At 42.8% G+C, this 22,305-nt stretch overlaps 1 protein-coding gene across 2 annotated transcripts in view; it reads left to right on the top strand.

The window, feature by feature from the left end:
* Positions 1-194: 194 nt before the first annotated feature.
* Positions 195-22,305, top strand: part of LOC130295677 (protein transport protein Sec23A) — a 96,296-nt gene continuing 74,185 nt past the window's right edge. The window contains exons 1-7 of one of the 2 annotated variants that reach the window (XM_056546674.1): positions 195-332; positions 9,062-9,303; positions 12,870-12,927; positions 13,055-13,141; positions 14,101-14,337; positions 19,352-19,431; positions 21,409-21,553. In XM_056546674.1, the coding sequence (XP_056402649.1) occupies positions 9,083-9,303; positions 12,870-12,927; positions 13,055-13,141; positions 14,101-14,337; positions 19,352-19,431; positions 21,409-21,553 (828 nt within the window). In that variant the 5' untranslated portion in view covers positions 195-332; positions 9,062-9,082. Of the gene's footprint in view, positions 333-404; positions 517-9,061; positions 9,304-12,869; positions 12,928-13,054; positions 13,142-14,100; positions 14,338-19,351; positions 19,432-21,408; positions 21,554-22,305 lie in introns of those variants that run through there. The other variant, XM_056546676.1, reaches the window with a different exon arrangement.

Genomic DNA, 22,305 nt, shown 5'->3' with positions numbered 1-22,305 from the left:
GGTCTCAGCTGTTTGTTGTTTTGGTTTTTCCTATACACAGGAGTGCGGTCGATACAAATCGCGTCATTGGTCGTGTGTGAATAGCGGGGTTCTGGTTACCACGTCCGAAATGTGTGACAGGGACTTGTATGAGGCAGAGGAGCGGTGAATAATACCGCACAGTGTGACCGGGCTCTGACCCCGGAGTGCGCTCTCTCCTGAGGGGGGCTCCGCTCGAGCTGTCAGTCTCCGCCACTTGACGTGGCACAGGGCGCCGCCATATTGGTGACGTCGTGAGGTGCGCTGGTGCAGCAGAGCCGGGGCTCGTATAGCGGGAGAGGAGTGCGGGAACGGTAAGTACTGTGTGAGGAGAGTGGGGGTGGACGTGGGTCTGCTGGGAGTTGTAGTGCACTACGTCTCTGCTCATCTGTCTTCGAACTTTCCATTCATTCGCTTTACAGTGAACTTCACGTCTTGTGTGTAATCACAGGATTAGATACATCTCCTTTGGATACATAGAGGATACATAGAGGCTTCGTGAGTACAGTTGTGATCCCCTGACCTGTGCCTGTGTTGGAAAACTACATGCTGGGAGTTGTAGTTTTTCCAACACAGCATCAAAGATGACAAACTTTGTAAAACAAGTCTGGACTAGCGCATAATCTCTTTAGTACGTGGCGAATTTTCATTTATGCATTATTTTTTGTTTTTTTTCCTCTACGTAACTTTATTTTATTTTCTATTTTGCGCCACCAATTTTACTTTGACACCTTTTTTATTTTACTATAAAATGTACGTAAAAAAAAAAAAGGTATATATCCCTTTAAAGGGGTACTCTGGTGGAAAACATATATATATATATATATATATATATATATATATATATATATATATATATTTTATTAAATCAACTGGTGCCAGAAAGTTAAACAGATTTGTAAATTTTTTCTATTGAAAAATCTTTACCCTTCCAGCACTTATTGGCAGCTGTATATTACAGAGAAAATTCTTTTCTTTTTGAATTTCTTTTTTGTCTTGTCCACAGTGCTCTCTGCTGACACCTCTGTCCATGCCAGGAACTGTCCAGAGCAGGAGAAAATCCCCATAGCAATCCTACATTGCTCTGGACAGTTCCTGACCTGGACAGAGTTGTCAGCAGAGAGCACTGTAGACAAGACAAAAAAGAAATTCAAAAAGAAAAGAATTTCCTCTGTAGCATACAGCTGCTAAAAAGTACTGGAAGGATAAAGATTATTTTATAGATATAATTTACAAATCTGTTTATCTTTCTGGCACCAGTTGATTTAAAAACATTTTTTTACACCGGAGTACCTCTTTAAGGACACAGGGTTTTTCAGTTTTTGCATTTTAGTTTTTTTCCTCCTTACCTCTTAAAAATCATAACCCTTTAAATTTTCCACCTAAAAATCCATATGAGGGCTTATTTTTTGCGTCACCAATTCTACTTTGTAATGACATTAGTCATTTTACCCCAAAAATCTACCGCGAAACGGAAAAAATAATCATTGTGCGACAAAATCGAAGAAAAAACGCCACTTTGTAACTTTTGGGGGCTTCCGTTTCTACACAGTGCATATTTCTGTAAAAATTACACCTTATCATTATTCTGTAGGTCCATACGATTAAAATGATACCCTACTTATATAGGTTTGATTTTGTCGCACTTCTGGAAAAAATCATAACTATATGCAGGAAAATTTATACGTTTAAAAATGTCCTCTTCTGACCCCTATAACTTTTTTTTATTTTTCCACGTATTTGGGCTAATTTTTTGTGCCGTGATCTGAAGTTTTTATCGGTACCATTTTTGTTTTGATCTGACTTTTTGATCACTTTTTATTCATGTTTTAATGGACTAAAAAGTGACCAAAAATAAGCTTTTTTGGACTTTGGAATTTTTTTGCGCGTACGCCATTGACCGTGCGGTTTAATTAACTATATATTTTTATAGTTCGGACATTTACACACGCGGCGATACCATATATGTTTATTTTTATTTACACTGTTTTATTTTTTTAATGGGAAAAGGGGGGTGATTCAAACTTTTATTAGGGAAGGGGTTAAATGACCTTTATTAACACTTTTTTTTAAACTTTTTTTTTGCAGTGTTATAGGTCCCATAGGGACCTGTAACACTGCACACACTGATCTCCTATGCTGATCCCTGGCCTGTATTAACACACCTGTGATCAGTGTTATCGGCGCTTGACTGCTCCTGCCTGGATCTCAGGCACGGAGCAGTCATTCATCGATCGGACACCGAGGAGGCAGGTAAGGGCCCTCCCGGTGTCCTGTAAGCTGTTCGGGATGCCGCAGCGGTCCCGAGCAGCCGGGATAGTTTCACTTTCGCTTCAGACACGGTGGTCAGCTTTGATCGCCACGTCTGAAGTGTTAATACAGGGCATCACTGCGATCGGTGATGTCCTTTATTAGCCGCGGGTCACGGCAGTTGATGGCCGGCGGCATATCGCGGGAGCCAGTGGAGGACGTAAATATACGTCCTTTGTCGTTAAGGAGATATATTTAAAAGGGAGAAATTGGGAACCATCCCCCTTCCCCACCGCAATTCATTGGGGTTCACAGCAATTTTTGGTGGGAATTTAGGTTTTTACGCAGTGCACTTTACTGTAAAAATTATGAGGGAGATTTATGAAAACCTGTGCTGAGGAAAATTTGCCCAGTTTCCCATAGCAACCAATCAGATCGCTTCTTTCATTTGTCACAGGCCTTCCTAAAAATTAAAGAAGCGATGTGATTGGTTGCTCTGGGCAACTGGGCAACTTTTTCTTTGGACAGGTATTGATAAATCTCCCCCTATGTGTTCTTTTTATTCTGTAGGTCAATTCGGTTAAATGATACCCACGTTTACATGCTTTTTGTCTATTTATTGCTTTTATAATAAAGTCCAACCTTTTTTGACAAAATGTAAGTATTTTTACAATTTCTCTATTCTGACCCCCCCCCCCCCCTAAAATGTTTTTACTTATTCTATATACGGGGATGTATGAGGACTCATTTTTGGCGCTGTGATCCGTGGTTTTTATCGTTACTACTTCTGCATATATGTGACTTTTTGATCACGTTTTATTCCATTTGTCCTGGGATGTGATGTGACCAAAAATCTGCAATTTAGGACTTTAGTATTTATTTTTTTTTATTGTTCATGCCGTCTACTGCACAGGATCATAAATGTATTTTAACCTCTTAAGGACCAGGCCCGTTTTCATTTTTGCACTTTAGTTTTTTCCTCCTCCCCTTCTAAAAATCATAACGCTTTAAGTTTTGCACCTACAGACCCACGTGAGGGCTTGTTTTTTTGCGTCACCAATTGTACTTTGTAATGATATCAATCATTTTGCCACAAAATCTATGGATAAACGTAAAGAAAATTTGTGGGGTCAAATTGAAAATAAAAAAATGCCATTTTGTAACTTTAGGGGGCTTCCTTTTTTATGCAGTGCACTTTTCCTTAAAAATGACACCTTGGGGGAGATTTATCAAAACCTGTCCAGAGGAAAAGTTGCTGAGTTGCCCATAGCAACCAATCAGATCGCTTCTTTCATTTTCCACAGGCCTTTTCAAATATGAAAGAAGCGATCTGATTGGTTGCTATGGGCAACTCAGCAACTTTTCCTCTGGACAGGTTTTGATAAATGTATTTTTTTTGTTTATTTCGAACACATTATACCGCAGGATTGGGAATTGCAACATCTGGTGTACACCTGCGGCTTTAATTCCCTATCCTGTATTCCAGTGTGATAAAAAATAACCAAAAAGTCAAGATGTCCCCGAGGGGTGAGTCCTGTTTTCTATTTGCTGTGTGATTCTAATGACTGGCAGTTTGCTGGTGCACTACAGGACCCAGCCAGCATGGATCTGTCTTTAAAAGAAGAGAAAAAAAAAAAAAGATAATTGCTTACAAAATGTTTTATTTTTCATTTACTGGACCCTCCTACAGGCCTGACCTATTATGTAGTCACCTTCACTCTTCACTTTGGTTTTACGAGGGTTGTTCGGCTTATTTTTTCAGTAATTTAGATAATACAATGTAACACGTTCTAACTTTTTTTTTTAACTGTAAATATTTATTGAAGTAGTTTTTATAAGACAAATGAAAAAAAATAAAACATTGGATCAAAATCACAGTGAATAAGTCATCAAATTACACCTTCAGAGAATAACAATAAGTTGTATACTAGCATGCAAACCCTCCGTAGGGAGAGGAAGGACAGAACGTCCTTCCTGAGGAGCAAAATTCTGGAGCAAGAACATTCGGCAAACAAACGGGGACATGAAGGCTAAAAAGGTAACACAAATTAGAAATAAACAAGAACAAAATATCACAAGACAAAGGGGACAAAATACATCACATAAAGGAAAGAGCGCAGGATTAAAGGGGTACTCCGCTGCTCAGCGTTTGGAAAAAACTTTTCCAAACGCTGGAGCTGGGAGCTTGTGACGTCATAGCCCCACCCCCGGAGTGACGTAATTCCCCACCCCCTCAATGCAAGTCTATGGGAGGGGGCGTGACAGCCGACATGCCCCCTCCCATAGACTTGCATTGAGGGGGCAGGGCGTGACATTATGAGGGGCAGGGCTATGACGTTATGAGCTCCCTGCCTCGGCTCCAGCGTTCGGAACAGTTTGTTCCAAATGCTGAGCAGCGAAGTACCCCTTTTAGAGGCACACAGAGAGCAGGACCACAGAGGTTGTCGGTCAGAGAAGTGGTCCATGGTTCCCAAATGGACAGGAACTGGGGAATTGAGTTATTCAAAAAGGCCGTGAGCGTTTCAAGGAAGTGAATCTCCTGCACACGCGCCAGCAAATCAGTTTCCGAGGGAGGGTCCTCTTCCAACATCGTGGTGCCGCGTGCTATTAATCCTTTAGACACGGCGTTCAAAGTTGACCGTCGCGTCTAAAGTTGTAAAAATGCACCCCCGGCAGCTCAGTAAGGCTGATCGGGACCATCACGGTAAAACCGCGATGTCCCGATCAGCTAGGATGCTTCAGGAGGGTCCCTTACCTGCCTCCTGCGTGTCCTATTGCCAATTACTGCTCCGTGTCTGAGATCCAGGCAGGAGCAGTCAAGCGGCAGAATTACTGATCAATGTTATCCTATGGGATAACAATGATCAGTGTAACAGATCAGTGTGTGCAGTGTTGCCTAGTACAGGGCTCACAGTACTCCCCAGATTTATGTGTACTGCCTGTCACCTAGTACGGGGCTCACAGTACTCCCCAGATTTATGTGTACTGCCTGTCACCTAGTACGGGGCTCACAGTACTCCCCAGATTTATGTGTACTGCCTGTCACCTAGTGCAGGGCTCACAGTACTCCCCAGATTTATGTGTACTGCCTGTCACCTAGTACAGGACTCACAGTGCTCCCCAGATTTATGTGTACTGCCAGTCACCTAGTACAGGGCTCACAGTACTCCCCAGATTTATGTGTACTGCCTGTCACCTAGTACAGGACTCACAGTACTCCCCAGATTTATGTGTACTGCCTGTCACCTAGTACAGGACTCACAGTACTCCCCAGATTTATGTGTACTGCCTGTCACCTAGTACAGGGCTCACAGTACTCCCCAGATTTATGTGTACTGCCTGTCACCTAGTACGGGGCTCACAGTACTCCTCAGATTTATGTGTACTGCCTGTCACCTAGTACGGGGCTCACAGTACTCCTCAGATTTATGTGTACTGCCTGTCACCTAGTACGGGGCTCACAGTACTCCCCAGATTTATGTGTACTGCCTGTCACCTAGTACGGGGCTCACAGTACTCCTCAGATTTATGTGTACTGCCTGTCACCTAGTACAGGGCTCACAGTACTCCTCAGATTTATGTGTACTGCCTGTCACCTAGTACGGGGCTCACAGTACTCCCCAGATTTATGTGTACTGCCTGTCACCTAGTACGGGGCTCACAGTATTCCCCAGATTTATGTGTACTGCCTGTCGCCTAGTACGGGGCTCACAGTACTCCCCAGATTTATGTGTACTGCCTGTCACCTAGTACGGGGCTCACAGTACTCCCCAGATTTATGTGTACTGCCTGTCACCTAGTACGGGGCTCACAGTACTCCCCAGATTTATGTGTACTGCCTGTCACCTAGTACGGGGCTCACAGTACTCCTCAGATTTATGTGTACTGCCTGTCACCTAGTACGGGGCTCACAGTACTCCCCAGATTTATGTGTACTGCCTGTCACCTAGTACGGGGCTCACAGTACTCCCCAGATTTATGTGTACTGCCCGTCACCTAGTACAGGGCTCACAGTACTCCCCAGATTTATGTGTACTGCCCGTCACCTAGTACAGGGCTCACAGTACTCCCCAGATTTATGTGTACTGCCTGTCACCTAGTACAGGGCTCACAGTACTCCCCAGATTTATGTGTACTGCCTGTCACCTAGTACAGGGCTCACAGTACTCCCCAGATTTATGTGTACTGCCCGTCACCTAGTACGGGGCTCACAGTACTCCCCAGATTTATGTGTACTGCCTGTCACCTAGTACAGGGCTCACAGTACTCCCCAGATTTATGTGTACTGCCTGTCACCTAGTACAGGGCTCACAGTACTCCCCAGAATTATGTGTACTGCCTGTCACCTAGTACAGGGCTCACAGTACTCCCCAGAATTATGTGTACTGCCTGTCACCTAGTACAGGGCTCACAGTACTCCCCAGATTTATGTGTACTGCCTGTCACCTAGTACAGGGCTCACAGTACTCCCCAGATTTATGTGTACTGCCTGTCACCTAGTACGGGGCTCACAGTACTCCCCAGATTTATGTGTACTGCCTGTCACCTAGTACAGGGCTCACAGTACTCCCCAGATTTATGTGTACTGCCTGTCACCTAGTACGGGGCTCACAGTACTCCCCAGATTTATGTGTACTGCCTGTCACCTAGTACAGGGCTCACAGTACTCCCCAGATTTATGTGTACTGCCAGTCACCTAGTACAGGGCTCACAGTACTGCCTGTCACCTAGTACGGGGCTCACAGTACTCCCCAGATTTATGTGTACTGCCTGTCACCTAGTACAGGGCTCACAGTACTCCTCAGATTTATGTGTACTGCCTGTCACCTAGTACGGGGCTCACAGTACTCCCCAGATTTATGTGTACTGCCTGTCACCTAGTACGGGGCTCACAGTACTCCCCAGATTTATGTGTACTGCCAGTCACCTAGTACAGGGCTCACAGTACTCCCCAGATTTATGTGTACTGCCTGTCACCTAGTACGGGGCTCACAGTACTCCCCAGATTTATGTGTACTGCCTGTCACCTAGTACGGGGCTCACAGTACTGCCTGTCACCTAGTACAGGGCTCACAGTACTGCCTGTCACCTAGTACAGGGCTCACAGTACTCCCCAGATTTATGTGTACTGCCTGTCACCTAGTACAGGGCTCACAGTACTCCCCAGATTTATGTGTACTGCCTGTCACCTAGTACAGGGCTCACAGTGCTCCCCAGATTTATGTGTACTGCCTGTCACCTAGTACGGGGCTTGCAGTACTCCCCAGATTTATGTGTACTGCCTGTCACCTAGTACAGGGCTCACAGTACTCCCCAGATTTATGTACCACATGTCACCTAGCTTTTCCAGTCTCCTGAAGATAACATCTGTTTGGTGAAGCAGCCATTTTGGAGACATGAAGAGAAGTACCTGATTTCACACTAGTATTCTGCCATTCAAGAGTCTTAGTGCAGGGCTCACAGTCCTTCCCCAGCTTTATAAGACTTCTGAATGGCAGAATACTAGTTTGACATCAGGCACTTTTCTCCCTGTCTCCTCTTTAATATGGCTGCTTCACAAGAAAAATATTTCCTTCAAGAGACTGGGAAAGCTGGTTGACTGCCCATGGAGAAACTGTGGTTATCACCTGCAGGGTGGTAATGCCAGGCAGGTATAGGAAGATACAGTTCCATGTATCCCCTATGGGGACTTAAAGGGGTTATCTGGCAACATTTGTCCAATATTCCTGGGCTGCCGTAATTAAAATGATAAACTTTAACATCGTATGAGTCGCTCTCCAGTCCCCTGGTGTGGTCTTCTTCCTGATACCCAGGCCCAGTGGTACATTACACTGCCGCTCAGCCTATCACCACCCGAGACGGGACATCACTGCGGCCCACAAAACTGAGCGCAGTGTGATTTGTTGGGCCCCAAAAGCATGAAGAAGGCTGCACCATAGGATGGAAAACCGATTCCAGTGGCATCAGAGGAGCATTAGGAGGTAAGTCAAAGTTTAATAAATTTTTTTTTTTTAGGTAGCCCGGACATAAAAATCTAAATAGTTGTTTCACCAGCTAGCCCCTTTATAAAAAATGTAAATAAAAAAAATTCGAAAAAAAACTTAATTTAAAGGGGTATTCCAGGAAAAAACTTTTTTTTTTTTTTTTTTTTTTTTTATCAACTGGCTCCAGAAAGTGAAACAGATTTGTAAATGACATATATTAAAAAATCTTTATCCTTCCAATAATTATCAGCTGCTGAAGTTGAGTTGTTCTTTTCTGTCTGGCAACAGTGCTCTCTGCTGACATCTCTGCTTGTCTCTGGAACTGCACAGAGTAGTAGAGGTTTGCTATGGGGATTTGTTCTACTCTGGACAGTTCCCGAGACACGTGTCATCAGAGAGCACTAAGACAGAAAAGAACAACTCAACTTCAGCAGCTCATAAGTACTGAAAGAATTAAGATTTTTTTTAATAGAAGTAATTTACAAATCTGTTTAACTCTCTGGAGCCAGTTGATGTATAAAAAAAAGTTTTCTCCTGGAATACCCCTTTAATATAAAAAAAATTGAAATCACCCCCTTTTGTCATAAAAAAAAAAAAAAAAGTGTTTGGGAAAACTGTCACATGACATAAAAAAATACTATCGGCAATGGGTATTGGTGAGTACTTGCGAAAAAAATGTAAATTGAGAACTGGTACTTGTACGCGGTCTTAAACAAAATGTTATCTGGACATCCCTAATAAAAATAGAACCTTGTATTTGTGACGTCCCATTCTTATCCGTTATTAATATTTCTTATTCTCGTTTTTAGGTGCTGTATGAACGCTTCACCATGGCGACCTTCTTGGAATTTATTCAGCAGAATGAAGACAGGGATGGAGTCCGCTTTAGTTGGAATGTGTGGCCATCAAGTCGCTTAGAGGCTACCCGAATGGTTGTACCAGTAGCCTCCCTCTTCACCCCACTAAAAGAGAGGCCGGATCTACCCCCGATACAGTACGAACCCGTCTTATGCAGTAGAACCACGTGCCGGGCCGTACTTAATCCTCTCTGGTAAGTGTTCCTGATGTGTTAGACTCTTTTTTACTAGGTTAGTATAGAAAGTTAGTACTCTGCCTCCATAAAAGGGGCATAGATGCCTCTCTATGTGACAGCGTGTCTCCAGCTGTTGCAAAACTACAACTCCCAGCATGCCCGGACAGCCAACGGCTGTCCGGGCATGCTGGGAGTTGCAGTTTTGCAACAGCTGGAGGCACACTGTTTGGAAAACACTGCTATATGGTATAGTGTTACACGGTGGCTGTCCAGGCATGCTGGGAGTTGCAGTTTTAAAACAGCTGGAGGCACACTGTTTGGAAAACACTGTTATATGGTTTAAAGGGGTATTCCAGGAAAAAACTTTATTTTTTATTTTTTTTTATTTTTTTAGATCAACATGCTCCAGAAAGTTAAACAGATTTGTAAATTACTTCTATTAAAAAATCTTAATCCTTCCAATAATAATCAGCTACTGAAGTTGAGTTGTTCTTTTCTGTCTAAGTGCTCTCTGATGACACCTGTCTCGGGAGCTGTCCAGAGTAGAAGCAAATTCCCATAGCAAACCTATTCTGCTCTGTGCAGTTCCTATGGGAATTTGCTTCTACTCTGCACAGCTCCCGAGACACGTGTCATCAGAGAGCACTTAGACAGAAAAGAACAATTCAACTTCAGCAGCTCATAAGTACTGAAAGGATTAAGATTTTTTTAATTGAAGTAATTTACAAATCTGTTTAACTTTCTTGAGCCAGTTGATATATAAAAAAAAAAAAAAGTTTTTTCCTGGATAACCCCTTTAATGTTACAAGATATACAGCACTAGATTTCTGGATTTGAAATCCCAAGGATTTTATTCTGTTGTATTGGGAATTTTTTCTTTTCTTTTTGCCTTTAACATGGTATCAATATAGGTTGGACGTCATGGATCTGTGTCCTTTTTTCCCCCTCATTATTAACTATTATACCCTTTAAAAAGCAGGTACTCTAGTAATTACAAAATTGTTTTATTTAAAGCAAAACTGTCAGCTTGCTCCCCCCGCAGTAACCAGTACTGGGGAGCGGGGGGCGCTGATCAGTTTGATGCCTACTGTGCCCGGATTCGCCTCTCCCTCTTCATTACAGATTTAGGAGAAGAGGGAGAGGCGGAGGGAGAGGAGGAATATTGATGAGCTGGGCGGCACTGCGGCCGGTAGCACTGACGTCAGAGTGCCAGTTACCCTGCCTGTGCCAGTTAGCACTTAATTAGCATATACGGAAAAACAAAGATTTCGACCGAACGGCCAGGCGGATCCGGGCACAGTAGGCATCAAACTGATCAGCGCCCCCTGCACTATCAGCCAGTACCACTGGTTAGTGCGGGGGGAGCAAGCTGACAGTTTTCCTTTAAACAATAATAAATTAATATTACAGAATAAAAAAAATATAAAGTATTAATATAATATAAATAATACTGCAGGAGGGGGATGACATCTGTGCCACAGCAATAAGTGACGATCTACTCAAAATGGTTTAGCCAAATGACATAGGACCCAATTTGTATATTGCACTCTGGCCATAAAGAAAATAGGGGGAGATTTATCAAAACCTGTGCACAGGAAAAGTGGAGCAAGTGTCCCTCCCTTGTGGTGGTGGGAGGTGATTGTTGTGTGGTGGGAGGGGGCGTGTCCCTCCCTTGTGGTGGTGGGAGGTGATTGGTGTGTGGTGGGAGGGGGCGTGTCCCTCCCTTGTGGTGGTGGTAGGTGATTGGTGTGTCATCTCATGCAGCCTTGTCCATGACTCATCTCTTGTCCATGACTCATGGACAAGCCTGATGCTGCTGCAGGACTGGTTAGTGTCCCAGTAGGTATAGGGGACCTCTAATGGTGGGATTTTCAGGAGCCGTTTTCTTTATTAAATATTCAACCTTTTTTAAACAACCATATTCCAAAAGGTCTTTAATATTTTATCAGTAACAACATATAAAACGTTTTTTGGATCTGACAGTGCCCATGTAAATGGGGCCCGTGCCAATCCAAGCACCGATTCTATGGCAACCAATTCTGAAATTCTTACTGACATATCCATGCCTCAGAGACCCGAATATAATGTAACCCCATCCTCATTGACATGCAGCAGAGCTAACACATACCTGGAATAGACCTGTACGGCTCGGCTTGTCTCGTCTTGCATTCTCAGTAAAACAAGTTTTGGCGATGGTTATCTGTCTTAGAAGTCACAATTCTCTCCCTGACTGAGAATTCTATGAAGTAGAAATGCTGTTGTTTCTTTGACAACTAAATTGTCCACTATGTGATTGAATTCTGCTGAATAATTTTTTTTATCTTAGTGAAATGATGATATTCAGAAGGAAAGTGTGAAACCAATGGGTTTAGTGTAGATTAAGTTTATTAGCCTTTAAATGGGAATGTGTCATCAGAAAACGACCTGATGTTTAAATAAAGTTTTTATTGTTAAACTTATTTTTAAAGTATTTTTAGGGTTTTTTCTTCTAATTTTCCATTTTACTCTATACATTAATAATCTGCCTAGATTCTAAAATCTTGCAGTTTTCAGTCTGATCTCTAGGCCTAATGTTAAAGGGGTTGTGCATTTAAAAGCAACTTATTCCCTATCCACAGGATAAGTGTCAGATTGCAAGGGGGAGGGGGGGAGTGACCTCTGGGACCCCCCACAAACTTCTGCACGGTCCCCGGCTCTTTGAGAGTAGCGCATACTGGCGACAGCACACGCTCAATTCATTCTCTGCGGAAGCGCCAAAAAGACCAGAGTTCTTTACTCAATGATCTCCAGGCGCTCCGATAGAGAATGAATTGAACGCATGCCGTCTCCAGCACGTGCTTCTCTCCGAGAGCCATGGCCCGTGCAGGAGATCTCTGGGACCCCCCACGATATATCACTTACCCTCTATCCTGCGGATAGGGGATAAGTCTCTTTTCGCTGCACAACCCCTTTAAACTGAGACTTCCTGTTCTGAACTGATCACTTGCAACCAGACTCCTTATCGTAACAGACAGGACAGAAAGGGTCAGCTTAGTTTTAGGCCTAGTGGTGAAATTATTTTATAATATAGATAAGTGTTTCCCAGCCAATGCTCCTCCAGCTGTTGCAAAACTACAACTCCCAGCATGCCCGGACAGCCTCTGGCTGTCCGGGCATGTTGGGAGTTGTAGCTTTGCAACAGGTGGGAAAACTAAAAAAAAAAAAAAAAAGCGTAAAAAAACACCACCAAACATAAAAACTTGATTTAAACAATAGGTCTTTTTTTTGGTGACGTGTTTCAGACAGCTAGACTAGCCTTACTCATCCCAGTATGAGTAAGGCTAGTCTTTCTGGCTGAAACGCGTCACTTTTATCCTGTTGCCGTTGGTACCTGAATAAAGAAGTCATTATTTGCACGAAGTCTGCGCTGGACTCATCCTTCTATTTCTGGTCTGTCTCGGCGCTGGGTGTCACCTGTCCGGGCACGGACACCGAGCGTAATTGGGGGTGAGCTGATGAACTTTGTTTCTCTGCTTGGATTCCCTTTATAATGTATATTTTTTCCCTATTGGTCTTTTAATCTTTTGCCTTCTTTTGTTTTGCAGTCAAGTAGATTATCGGGCAAAGCTCTGGGCCTGCAATTTCTGTTACCAGCGAAATCAGGTGAGACTATGTAGTAAAGCTGTGGTGCGCAAACTCTTTTGCTTTAAGGACCAAATTGGCGCAGCCCAGTTGTCACTTTCTTCTAGGTTTTGCTGCCGCAATAAACATTCTTTCCATTTTTTTCCAGTTTCCACCAACATATGCTGGCATCTCTGATATGAACCAACCAGCAGAACTCCTTCCGCAGTTCTCCAGCATCGAATATGTGGTTCAGGTAACAAAGTTTGTATCTGGTACTTGCAATTTTCCAAATCAGACACTGTGCATAATCTTTAGATTTCTTAATTTTTATGTTTAACTCCTTAAGGACACAGGGCATACCTGTACGCGCTGCGCCCGCTCCCTTTCTATAACGCGGGGTCACGCCGTTACCCCACGTCATAGCGGGTCGGACCCGTGGCTAATAGCGGGCGTCACCTATCGGGTTGACGTTCGCTATTAACAATTTAGATGCGGCGATCAAAGTCCATCGCCGTGTCTAAAGTTACTAAAATGCACTCCCGGCAGCTCAGTTGGGCTGATCAGGACCACTGTGGTGTTCCGATCAGCTAGGACGCACGAGGAGGGTGCCTTACCTGCCTCCTCAGCGTCCGATCCCCGAATGACTGCTCCGTGCCTGAGATCCATGGCATAGCATTGGCAAGGGGATAAGATGTTTAGGGGTGGAGTACCCTTTGAAACAGAATTTCTGCCTTTGGAGTGTCATCGGAGTTACGCTTAAAGCTGGAAATACACTTTAGGTTAGCGTCAACCGAGCCTGCTGATTTCTGCTGGACCAGCTGACGTGTGTGTGTATATATATATATATATATATATATATATATATATATGTATATGGGCTTCCCAACTATATCTCCCTGGTGTACACCCCTCCTGTGGTAGTAGAGAAACCCCTATATCTAAAGAAACTCCATAGTTTTTTTTATGCTTTTTAGCCCTGCCCCCATGTAAAAGTTGAGATATGCATTCAGAGGCATCATAGGTACAAATGGCTCTTTGTATATTCTGAACCATTGCAGCAATATTACAATGGTTACTTTTTTTTTACATATATATTTATTTTTTACTGAATTAGAATCTGACAACAGTGTTTACTGTGAATTCAGTGTAAGTGTGTTTGGATAACTGCTCACAAAGTATTAATATGCTGTTTTTCCTTTTTCTTTCTTACAGCGGGGTCCTCAGATGCCATTAATCTTTCTTTATGTTGTGGATACGTGTATGGATGATGAAGACCTTCAGGCTCTGAAGGAGTCAATGCAGATGTCACTAAGCCTGCTGCCTCCTACTGCCCTGGTGGGGCTCATCACCTTTGGCCGAATAGTGCATGTCCATGAATTAGGGTGTGAGGGCATTTCCAAGAGCTATGTCTTCCGTGGAACAAAGGACGTTACTGCTAAACAGTTACAGGTAAGTTGCCTAGTGATCTATTATTTATTATTTCTGTTTTTTTTTTTTTATTCATTCTACTTACAGTAAGTATGATAATCTTTTCACGCAACACTAAACAGAAAATTGTGTAAAAAATAGTTTTATATTGCATTAAAAACTATGACTGATAAATTAAGAATTATTCTGCATGTGCCCCAAAGGAATTAGCCTTTTCCCACTTGTCCTTTTGACAGTCATGTGTTTGGCTGTAGGCAGGTTACAACAGAAGGAGCTTACCCCAACAGTTCTCTGTGCAATAGGAGACCATGTACACAAAGTCTTGCATCATAAACCAAGTCTCAGCTGTCAGCCTGCCTTAAATAGAAGGGATCAGAAATGTAATGAACACTTGTGTTCTCCTGCAAGTTTTCTACAAGACTTTGTAGTAGCAGAAGCATGCAGACAATCTTGCAGACTGTGACCTTTTGCAAATGGGCATAAGACAAAATTCCACCCTGTGTCCTCGATCCCGGACACTAGTAGACCTCCAGAACAAACAATGATTGGATCCAGCAAATGCAGTTAAAAACTTTTAATTTTTTTTGCACTGAGTGCCTAGACACCCTTTATCATGACTATGGTTAAATGGGCACTGTCAGATACAAAAACTTTTGATATGTTGTAAAGCATGTATAACCAATAGGTTTTGGAATTGCTTTCATTAGAAACTTTTCAGTATTTCATACTGAAAAAGCCAGTCAAACAACTGCCCCCCCCCCCCCCTGCCTGCTTGGACACATACTAGTCCTGCTGTGTCCATGAATCATCACCTATGTCATGGACACACTTCATTGATTGACAGCTGTGAGCGCAGGGCTCAGAGCTGGAGGAAAAATCCTCCCACTGTCACCTTGTGTCCGGCTACTGTCAGTGAGGACAAGCTGGGAGTTGTAGTTTTGCTAATGCTAGGGGAGATGTGAGCAGATAGCATACTGAGGGAGGGGGCGGAGACCTGCACAGTGAGGCCACGCCCCCTCCCTTTGAGAGGAATTCAGACTAAAGAGATAAATTAAAAGTGTAATAAAAAATAAAGGTGCTAGACACATAAAAATTAGATGTACATGGTCAGGATTAGGTTTTTTGTTGGATCTGACGGGTACGCTTTAAGGGTGCCTAGGCGCCAGAAATAGTTTGGTGTTCCTGACTGCTGTGAACTTTTATCTGTAATACATGGACACTAAATAAAGTCAGAAGTTTTTAACTGCATTTGCTGGATCCAATCATTGTTTTTTCTAGACCCCATAGCAGCTGCATGGCCTGCCTCTATGGTGCGTACACCCTTGCCTTTGCCAAACCAGTAAAACCCAGGAAATCATCCTAGTGGCTTAAAAAACATGTTGGGCTCAGTTAGCTTCACAGCTTTTCCTGCTAGGGGTTTGGGGGAGTCTTCAAATTTTTGACATACACTATTGAAACATATGAAAGAAAAGGAATTCCCAGCGCCAACTCGTGGAAAAGGAACTTCTTTATTCAGTTGCCATGGGGAAAAAACAACAAGGACTCAAGTAACGTGACGCATTTCGGCCCTTCGGCATTTCGGTTTCTTTTCCACGAGTTGGCGCTGGACATTCCTTTTCTTTCATATGTTACATGGACGAGTCCTAGTGCAGGGGTGAGCTGGATACGTTTGTTTCTATTTACTACTATTGGAACCTGTATTCTAACAAAAAAAGTGCCTGCCTAATGTGTCTGCCTGCCTAATGTGGGGGAACACTGCCTGCCTAATGTGGGGAACACTGCCTGCCTAATGTGGGGGAACACTGCCTGCCTAATGTGGGGGAACACTGCCTGCCTAATGTGGGGGAACACTGCCTGCCTAATGTGGGGGAACACTGCCTGCCTAATGTGGGGGAACACTGCCTGCCTAATGTGGGGGAACACTGCCTGTCTAATGTGGGGGAACACTGCCATTGTTGCGAAAATGACATGAGAGTGGTGCTTGCCAAGGTAAAGCCGCGCATTTCTGAACTGGTCTCTGAAAGACAACAGCAGAAGTCACTGATATTCAGTAAATATTCATTATGTTTTTGTGTGAAAATCCTGTTTTCTTGGTTTTGTTCTTTGTTCTTAATGGTTTTGTTCATTTTGTGCACCTATGTATAAATATATACTTAAATATACTCAAATATATACTATGTTTTGAATTTGAAAAATCATCATATTTTATTTTTCCAATTAAGAGGGGTTCAGTGAATGCGCATATGAAACTGGTGGGGTTCAGTACCTCCAACAAGGTTAAGAACCACTGTTTTAGGGTGTTTAACCTGGAACAGTTTTCCCCATATGTTTTGTATGGGCCATTTATATACTTATATATGTTGATCATATTCCCCCTTAACCCCTTAAGGACGCAGCCCTTTTTCACCTTAAGGACTGAGCCCTTTTTCGCAATTATGACCACCATCACTTTACAAATTAATAACGCGAAAACGCTTTTACCGAATATTCTGATTCTGAGATAGTTTTTTCGTGACATATTCTACTTTATTTTAGTGGTAAATTTTTGGCGTTAATTGCATCATTTTTTGGTGAAAAATCCCAAAATTTCATGAAAATTTTGAAAATTTAGCTTTTTTTTAACTTTGAAGCTCTCTAATTGTAAGGAAAATGGATATTCAAAATAAATTTTATTTTTCGTCACAAACACAATATGTCCACTTTATGTTGACATCATAAAATGGACATATTTTTGCTTTTTGAAAAAATTAGAGGGCTTCAAAGTAGAGCAGCAATTTTCAAAAATGTCATGAAAATTGCTAAATCTGAAGGGATAGATGTTACAGAACTACAACTCCCAGCATGCCTGGGCAGTCGAGGCATGCTGAGAGTTGTAGTTTGGCAACATCTGGAGGGCTCCTGATTGGGCACCACTGTAACAGTGGTCTCCAAACTGTGACCCTCCAGATGTTGCAAAACTACAACTCCCAGCATGCCCAGACAGCCTTTGGCTGTCTGGGCATGCTGGGAGTTGCAGTTTGGCCCCCCTAGTGGTTGCCACAGTAAAGATCGATTTACTTTCACTTTCAATTCCCCCCCCCCCCCCCCACTGTCGATTCCCTACCTGATCAGGATCCTGCAGGCTGCAGCGAAGATCCCAGGTCCCCAGACATCTTCTCCTGTAGGTACGGCCTCCATCTTCTTCCCAGAGCCCCTGTCCTGCGCTGCCATTGGTTAGAACTCCGTTCTGAGTAACGGCTGGGGATAGGAGTAGATCGCAGCTTTGCAATCTCACTCCAATCCTTTAGGCTGATCGGGGCTGTTGCTGACAACTCCGATCAGCCCTATTTTCCGGGTGATCGGGTCACCAGAGACCCGATCAGCCCGGAATTGGAGAAAATCGCATGTCTGAATTGACATGCGATTTTCTCCGATCGTCGACTTGGGGGGGTCTCAGGACCCCCTTGGGCGATGTGCCAGGGTGCCTGCTGAATGATTTCAGCAGGCATCCGGCTCCGGTCCCCAACCTGCTAGCGGTGGGGACCGGATTTCCCACGGGCGTATGGATACGCCCTCGGTCCTTAAGGACTCGGAATGCAGGGCGTATCCATACGCCCTGTGTCCTGAAGAGGTTAAACGTCTCTTCTCAAGACTAAACAAATGTAATTCTTTTAATCTTTCCTCAAAGCTAAGATGTTCCATGCCCCATATTAGTTTAGTCGCGCGTCTCTGCTCCTTCTCCAGCTCCACAATGTCCCTTTTATGAACTGGTGCCCAAAACTGAACAGCATATTCCAGGTGAGGCCGTACCAATGCTTTATAAAGGGGGAGTATTATGTCCCTGTCCCTCTAGTCCATGCCTCTTCTGATGCATGACAATATCCTGCTGGCCTTAGAAGCAGCAGCCTGACATTGCATGCTATTCTGTAGTCTATGATCTACAAGTACACCCAGATCCTTCTCTACCAGTGACTCTCTCAGTTTAACCCCCCCTAAGACATACGATGCATGCAGGTTATTAGTACCCAAATGCATAACTTTACATTTATCCACATTGAATCTCATTTGCCAAGTGGATGCCAAGACACTTTGCCTGTCCAAGTCTTCTTGTAAACTCAGTGTGTCCCAACCAGGGTTCCTCCAGCTGTTGCAAAATTACAACTCCCAGCATGCTCGGACAGCCGTTGGCTGTCTGGGCATGCTGGGAGTTGTAGTTTTGCAACAGCTGCAGACACCCTGGTTGGAAAACACTGTTGTAACTGATGCACATCCTCTATAGACTGTACTGTGCTACAAAGCTTGGGGTCATCTGCAAAGATAGAAATAAAGCTGTTAATCCCATCCTCTATATCATTAATAAATTAAACAAGAGCGGGCCCAGTACTAAACCCTGGGGTACCCCACTAATAACCGGGGGCCAATCAGAGTACATTAAGGTGAATGGAGCCAAGTTGTAACACCACAACCTGAGGACAGATGTGGAGCTGTTTTTGGACGAAATTAGCTCTGGTTTCTAATAACCACTGTAGTTACAGTATTTTGGGGTGGCCACAAGTCCTCTTTAAAGTGTACCTGTCGTCAACAAAAACTTTTAATATAATGTAGATATGTATATTTGTAATATACATTGGTTAAAAATTGTGTATATTTTTGGGTGAAAAAATGCTGTCCCTGCAGCTATAGTCTGTGTGTCTCTGTGATGAGTCCAAAAACAGGAAGTGAGGGCAGGACAAGCAGGGATCTGTGTGGGCTCCTGGCTTGTCAATCATCCTCATGTATGGATGTGTTATAGAGCCTCAGTGTACTCTGTCCTGCTTTTTCTGTGTATGTCCCCCCTCACTTCCTGTATTTGGACTCCTCATAGAGACACACAGATAATAGCTGCAGGGATAAAAATATACAAATTTTTTTTATAAATGTATATTACAAATATACATAGAATGGTATTATCTATGTTATATAAAAAGTTTTCGTTGACGACAGGTACACTTTAAGTTTTTGTTAAAAGATTAAATTTTTACTACTCCAGGAATAATAATGCACAACTTTAATTTAGGAAATGTTGGCGCTTACGAAAGCTCCTGCTGCACAGCAAGGACGTGGACCTCAAGTTCAACAACCTCCTCCCTCTAATAGGTACCTATGCTCATTTATTAACCTTTTTTTTTTTTACAATTGAGGCTTTTTTGGAACTTGATGTTGTAAGCAAAATGTTTTCTTCTCTTTTGAGAGAAAAAAAAAGTGCCTTAAGTGCCTTAAAGGGGTATTCCAGGAAAAAACCTTATTTAATATATTAACAGGCTCCAGAAAGTTAAACATATTTGTAAATTACTTCTATTAAAAAATATTAATCCTTTCAGTACTTATGAGCTGCTGAGTTGTTTCTTTTCTCTCTAAGTGCTCTCTGATGACACCTGTCTCGGGAACCGCCCAGTTTAGAAGCAAATCCCCATAGCAAACTTCTTCTACTCTGTGCAGTTCCCGAGACAAGCAGAGATGTCAGCAGAGAGCACTGTTGCCAGACCGAAAACAACAACTCAACTTCAGCAGCTGATAATTATTGAAAGGATTAAGATTTTTTAATAGAAGTGATTTACAAATCTGTTTAACTTTCTGGAGCCAGTTGATATAAGAAATTTTTTTTCCCCCTGGAATACCCCTTTAAACTATAGTTTATCTGCCACTAGGTGCTTACAAATATATTTATTTATTATCATTGTTGATTTATTTATTTATTTATTAGATAGATATATGTATATATATCTATATCTATATATATATATATATATATATATATATATATATATATATATATATATATATATACATACAGTGGTCCCTCAACATACGATGGTAATTCGCTCCAAACGACCCATCGTTTGTCGAATCCATCGTATGTTGAGGGATCCGTGCAATGTAAAGTATAGGAAGCTGTACTCACCTGTCCCCGCCGCTCCGCACCAGGTCCTCACCGCTCCCGCTGCTGTTCCAGGGGCTCCCAATGCTGTCCCGCTGCTCCGGTGTCTTCTTCGCGATCCTCCGGCTTCTTCCGCATCTTCTGCAGGGTCCGGGCCTCGCTTTCTGGTGACGTTATTACGCTGCTGCGCCGGCGCGGTGTGCGTAGTGACATAATAACGACACCGGAAAGCGAGGCCCGGACCCTGGAGAAGATGCGCCAAACACCGGAGGATCGCGAAGTGGACCCGGAGCATCGGGAATAGGTAAGCGAACCTGCTGGGGCACATTACACTGCTATACGACAGCAGCTTAAGCATTTTGCGCTGTCGGATAGCAGTTAATGCGATGGCCCCGACATATAAAAGCATCGTATGTCGAGAGGCCATCGTATGTCGATTTCATCATATGTCGGGGCCATCGTAGGTCGGGGGGTTACTGTGTGTGTGTGTGTGTGTGTGTATATGTATATATATATATATATATATATATATATATATATATATATATATATATATATATTTATAAATAACAAAATAAATAAATCAGCAATGATAATAATTAATATATATATATTATTTATCATTGTTGATTTATTTATTTTAAAAAAATGTATATTGTGTGCCTAGTTATCTTCCAAAGTATGAAGGCAATTCAATTTAATTAAATTTTCTCTCTTGTCAGTGCATTTTTCAGTGCATGTACAAATTTGCCTTCACATACACTTTATTATGCAGACAGCTTTTGGTTCTGGTAAAAGTGGAGCACCAGGCACAGCTGCATATAGTGTCACCCAGAATTAAAACTTTTGACATGTCCCTATGTAAGTGTTTTTTCCAACTAGGGTGCCTCCAGCTGTTGCAAAACTACAACTTCCAGCATGCCCGGACAGCCAAAGGCTGTCCGGGCATGCTGGAAGTTGTAGTTTTGCAACAGCTTGAGGTTCCCTGGTTGGGAATCAGTGCCCTATGATATGTCAGAAGTTTTCTTTTTGATGACCGTAACACTTTTAAGTACAGAAAGTACAAATCCATCATATTATTTTCCTTGCTATTTTTATCTTAGTGTCTGATATCCTCATATTTAAACCCTCCATACTTTCATGAACACTGAACTGTAGACAATGTCCTTGCTCAGTTATCTTTTTGTTTTTTAAAGGTTTTTGCAGCCAATACAGAAAATCGACATGAACCTTACAGACCTGCTAGGGGAGCTGCAACGAGATCCTTGGCCGGTAACACAAGGAAAGAGACCACTAAGATCATCAGGGGTTGCCCTCTCTATTGCAGTTGGGCTTCTTGAGGTAAGTATTGATAGCATTCATGTATTATCACTAAATAAAAGAAAATGTAGGAATGGTAACTCTGTGTTACAATTCCTCTTCTGACTAGGATGCATCACTATACAGTCTGATACCATCAGCACTGCTTTGGTAACGCCCAGTTGTCCGTCATAAAATAGGAATGCACATTTTTGGGAAAAGTTGCATAAGTGGGGCTACGCTAAAGGGAGCTCCATCTGTCAGTCCATCAGAAGGATTGTAGTTGAGCAGAGAAAAAAAAATACTGTATGTCCAATTTTTTTTCCCGCTTCCCAACTCTGGAGGTGTCTGTTCTGCTCTGACCCATTCAAGGTCCGTTTGGTGCAAAAATGGGAGCCGAACGGACCTTGAACGGGTCAGAGTACAACAGCAGTGTGAACCTATCATTACAAAACATTTGAAAATACTATCACCATCAAACAAACAAGGATAGTCCATCATTGTAAGTCCTTTTTTTATCTGTTCTGTTTATTAGAAACATTCGTTAATAAACTTTAGTGATAGTTGACATCATAAATATTTAATAACTGAGTACCCGGCGTTGCCTGGTTTTTCCTTCCTAATCCTTGTTGGAAGGGAAATCAACAGAGAAGGAAGCTTTTGACTTCATATCCCATCCTCATATATTGTTGTCATATCCTAACCCCATATCCCATCCTGATATCTTAACCTCTTATCTCGACCTCATATCTCGTCGTCCTCCTACCCCATCCTCCTACCCCGTCCTCCTACCC

Source organism: Hyla sarda, chromosome 11 (genome assembly GCF_029499605.1).
Source record: "Hyla sarda isolate aHylSar1 chromosome 11, aHylSar1.hap1, whole genome shotgun sequence".
In the NCBI taxonomy this organism is placed as follows: Eukaryota; Metazoa; Chordata; class Amphibia; order Anura; family Hylidae; genus Hyla; species Hyla sarda.
Note: the sequence above shows the minus strand (reverse complement) of the source record. Positions and strands in the feature narration are given on the sequence as shown.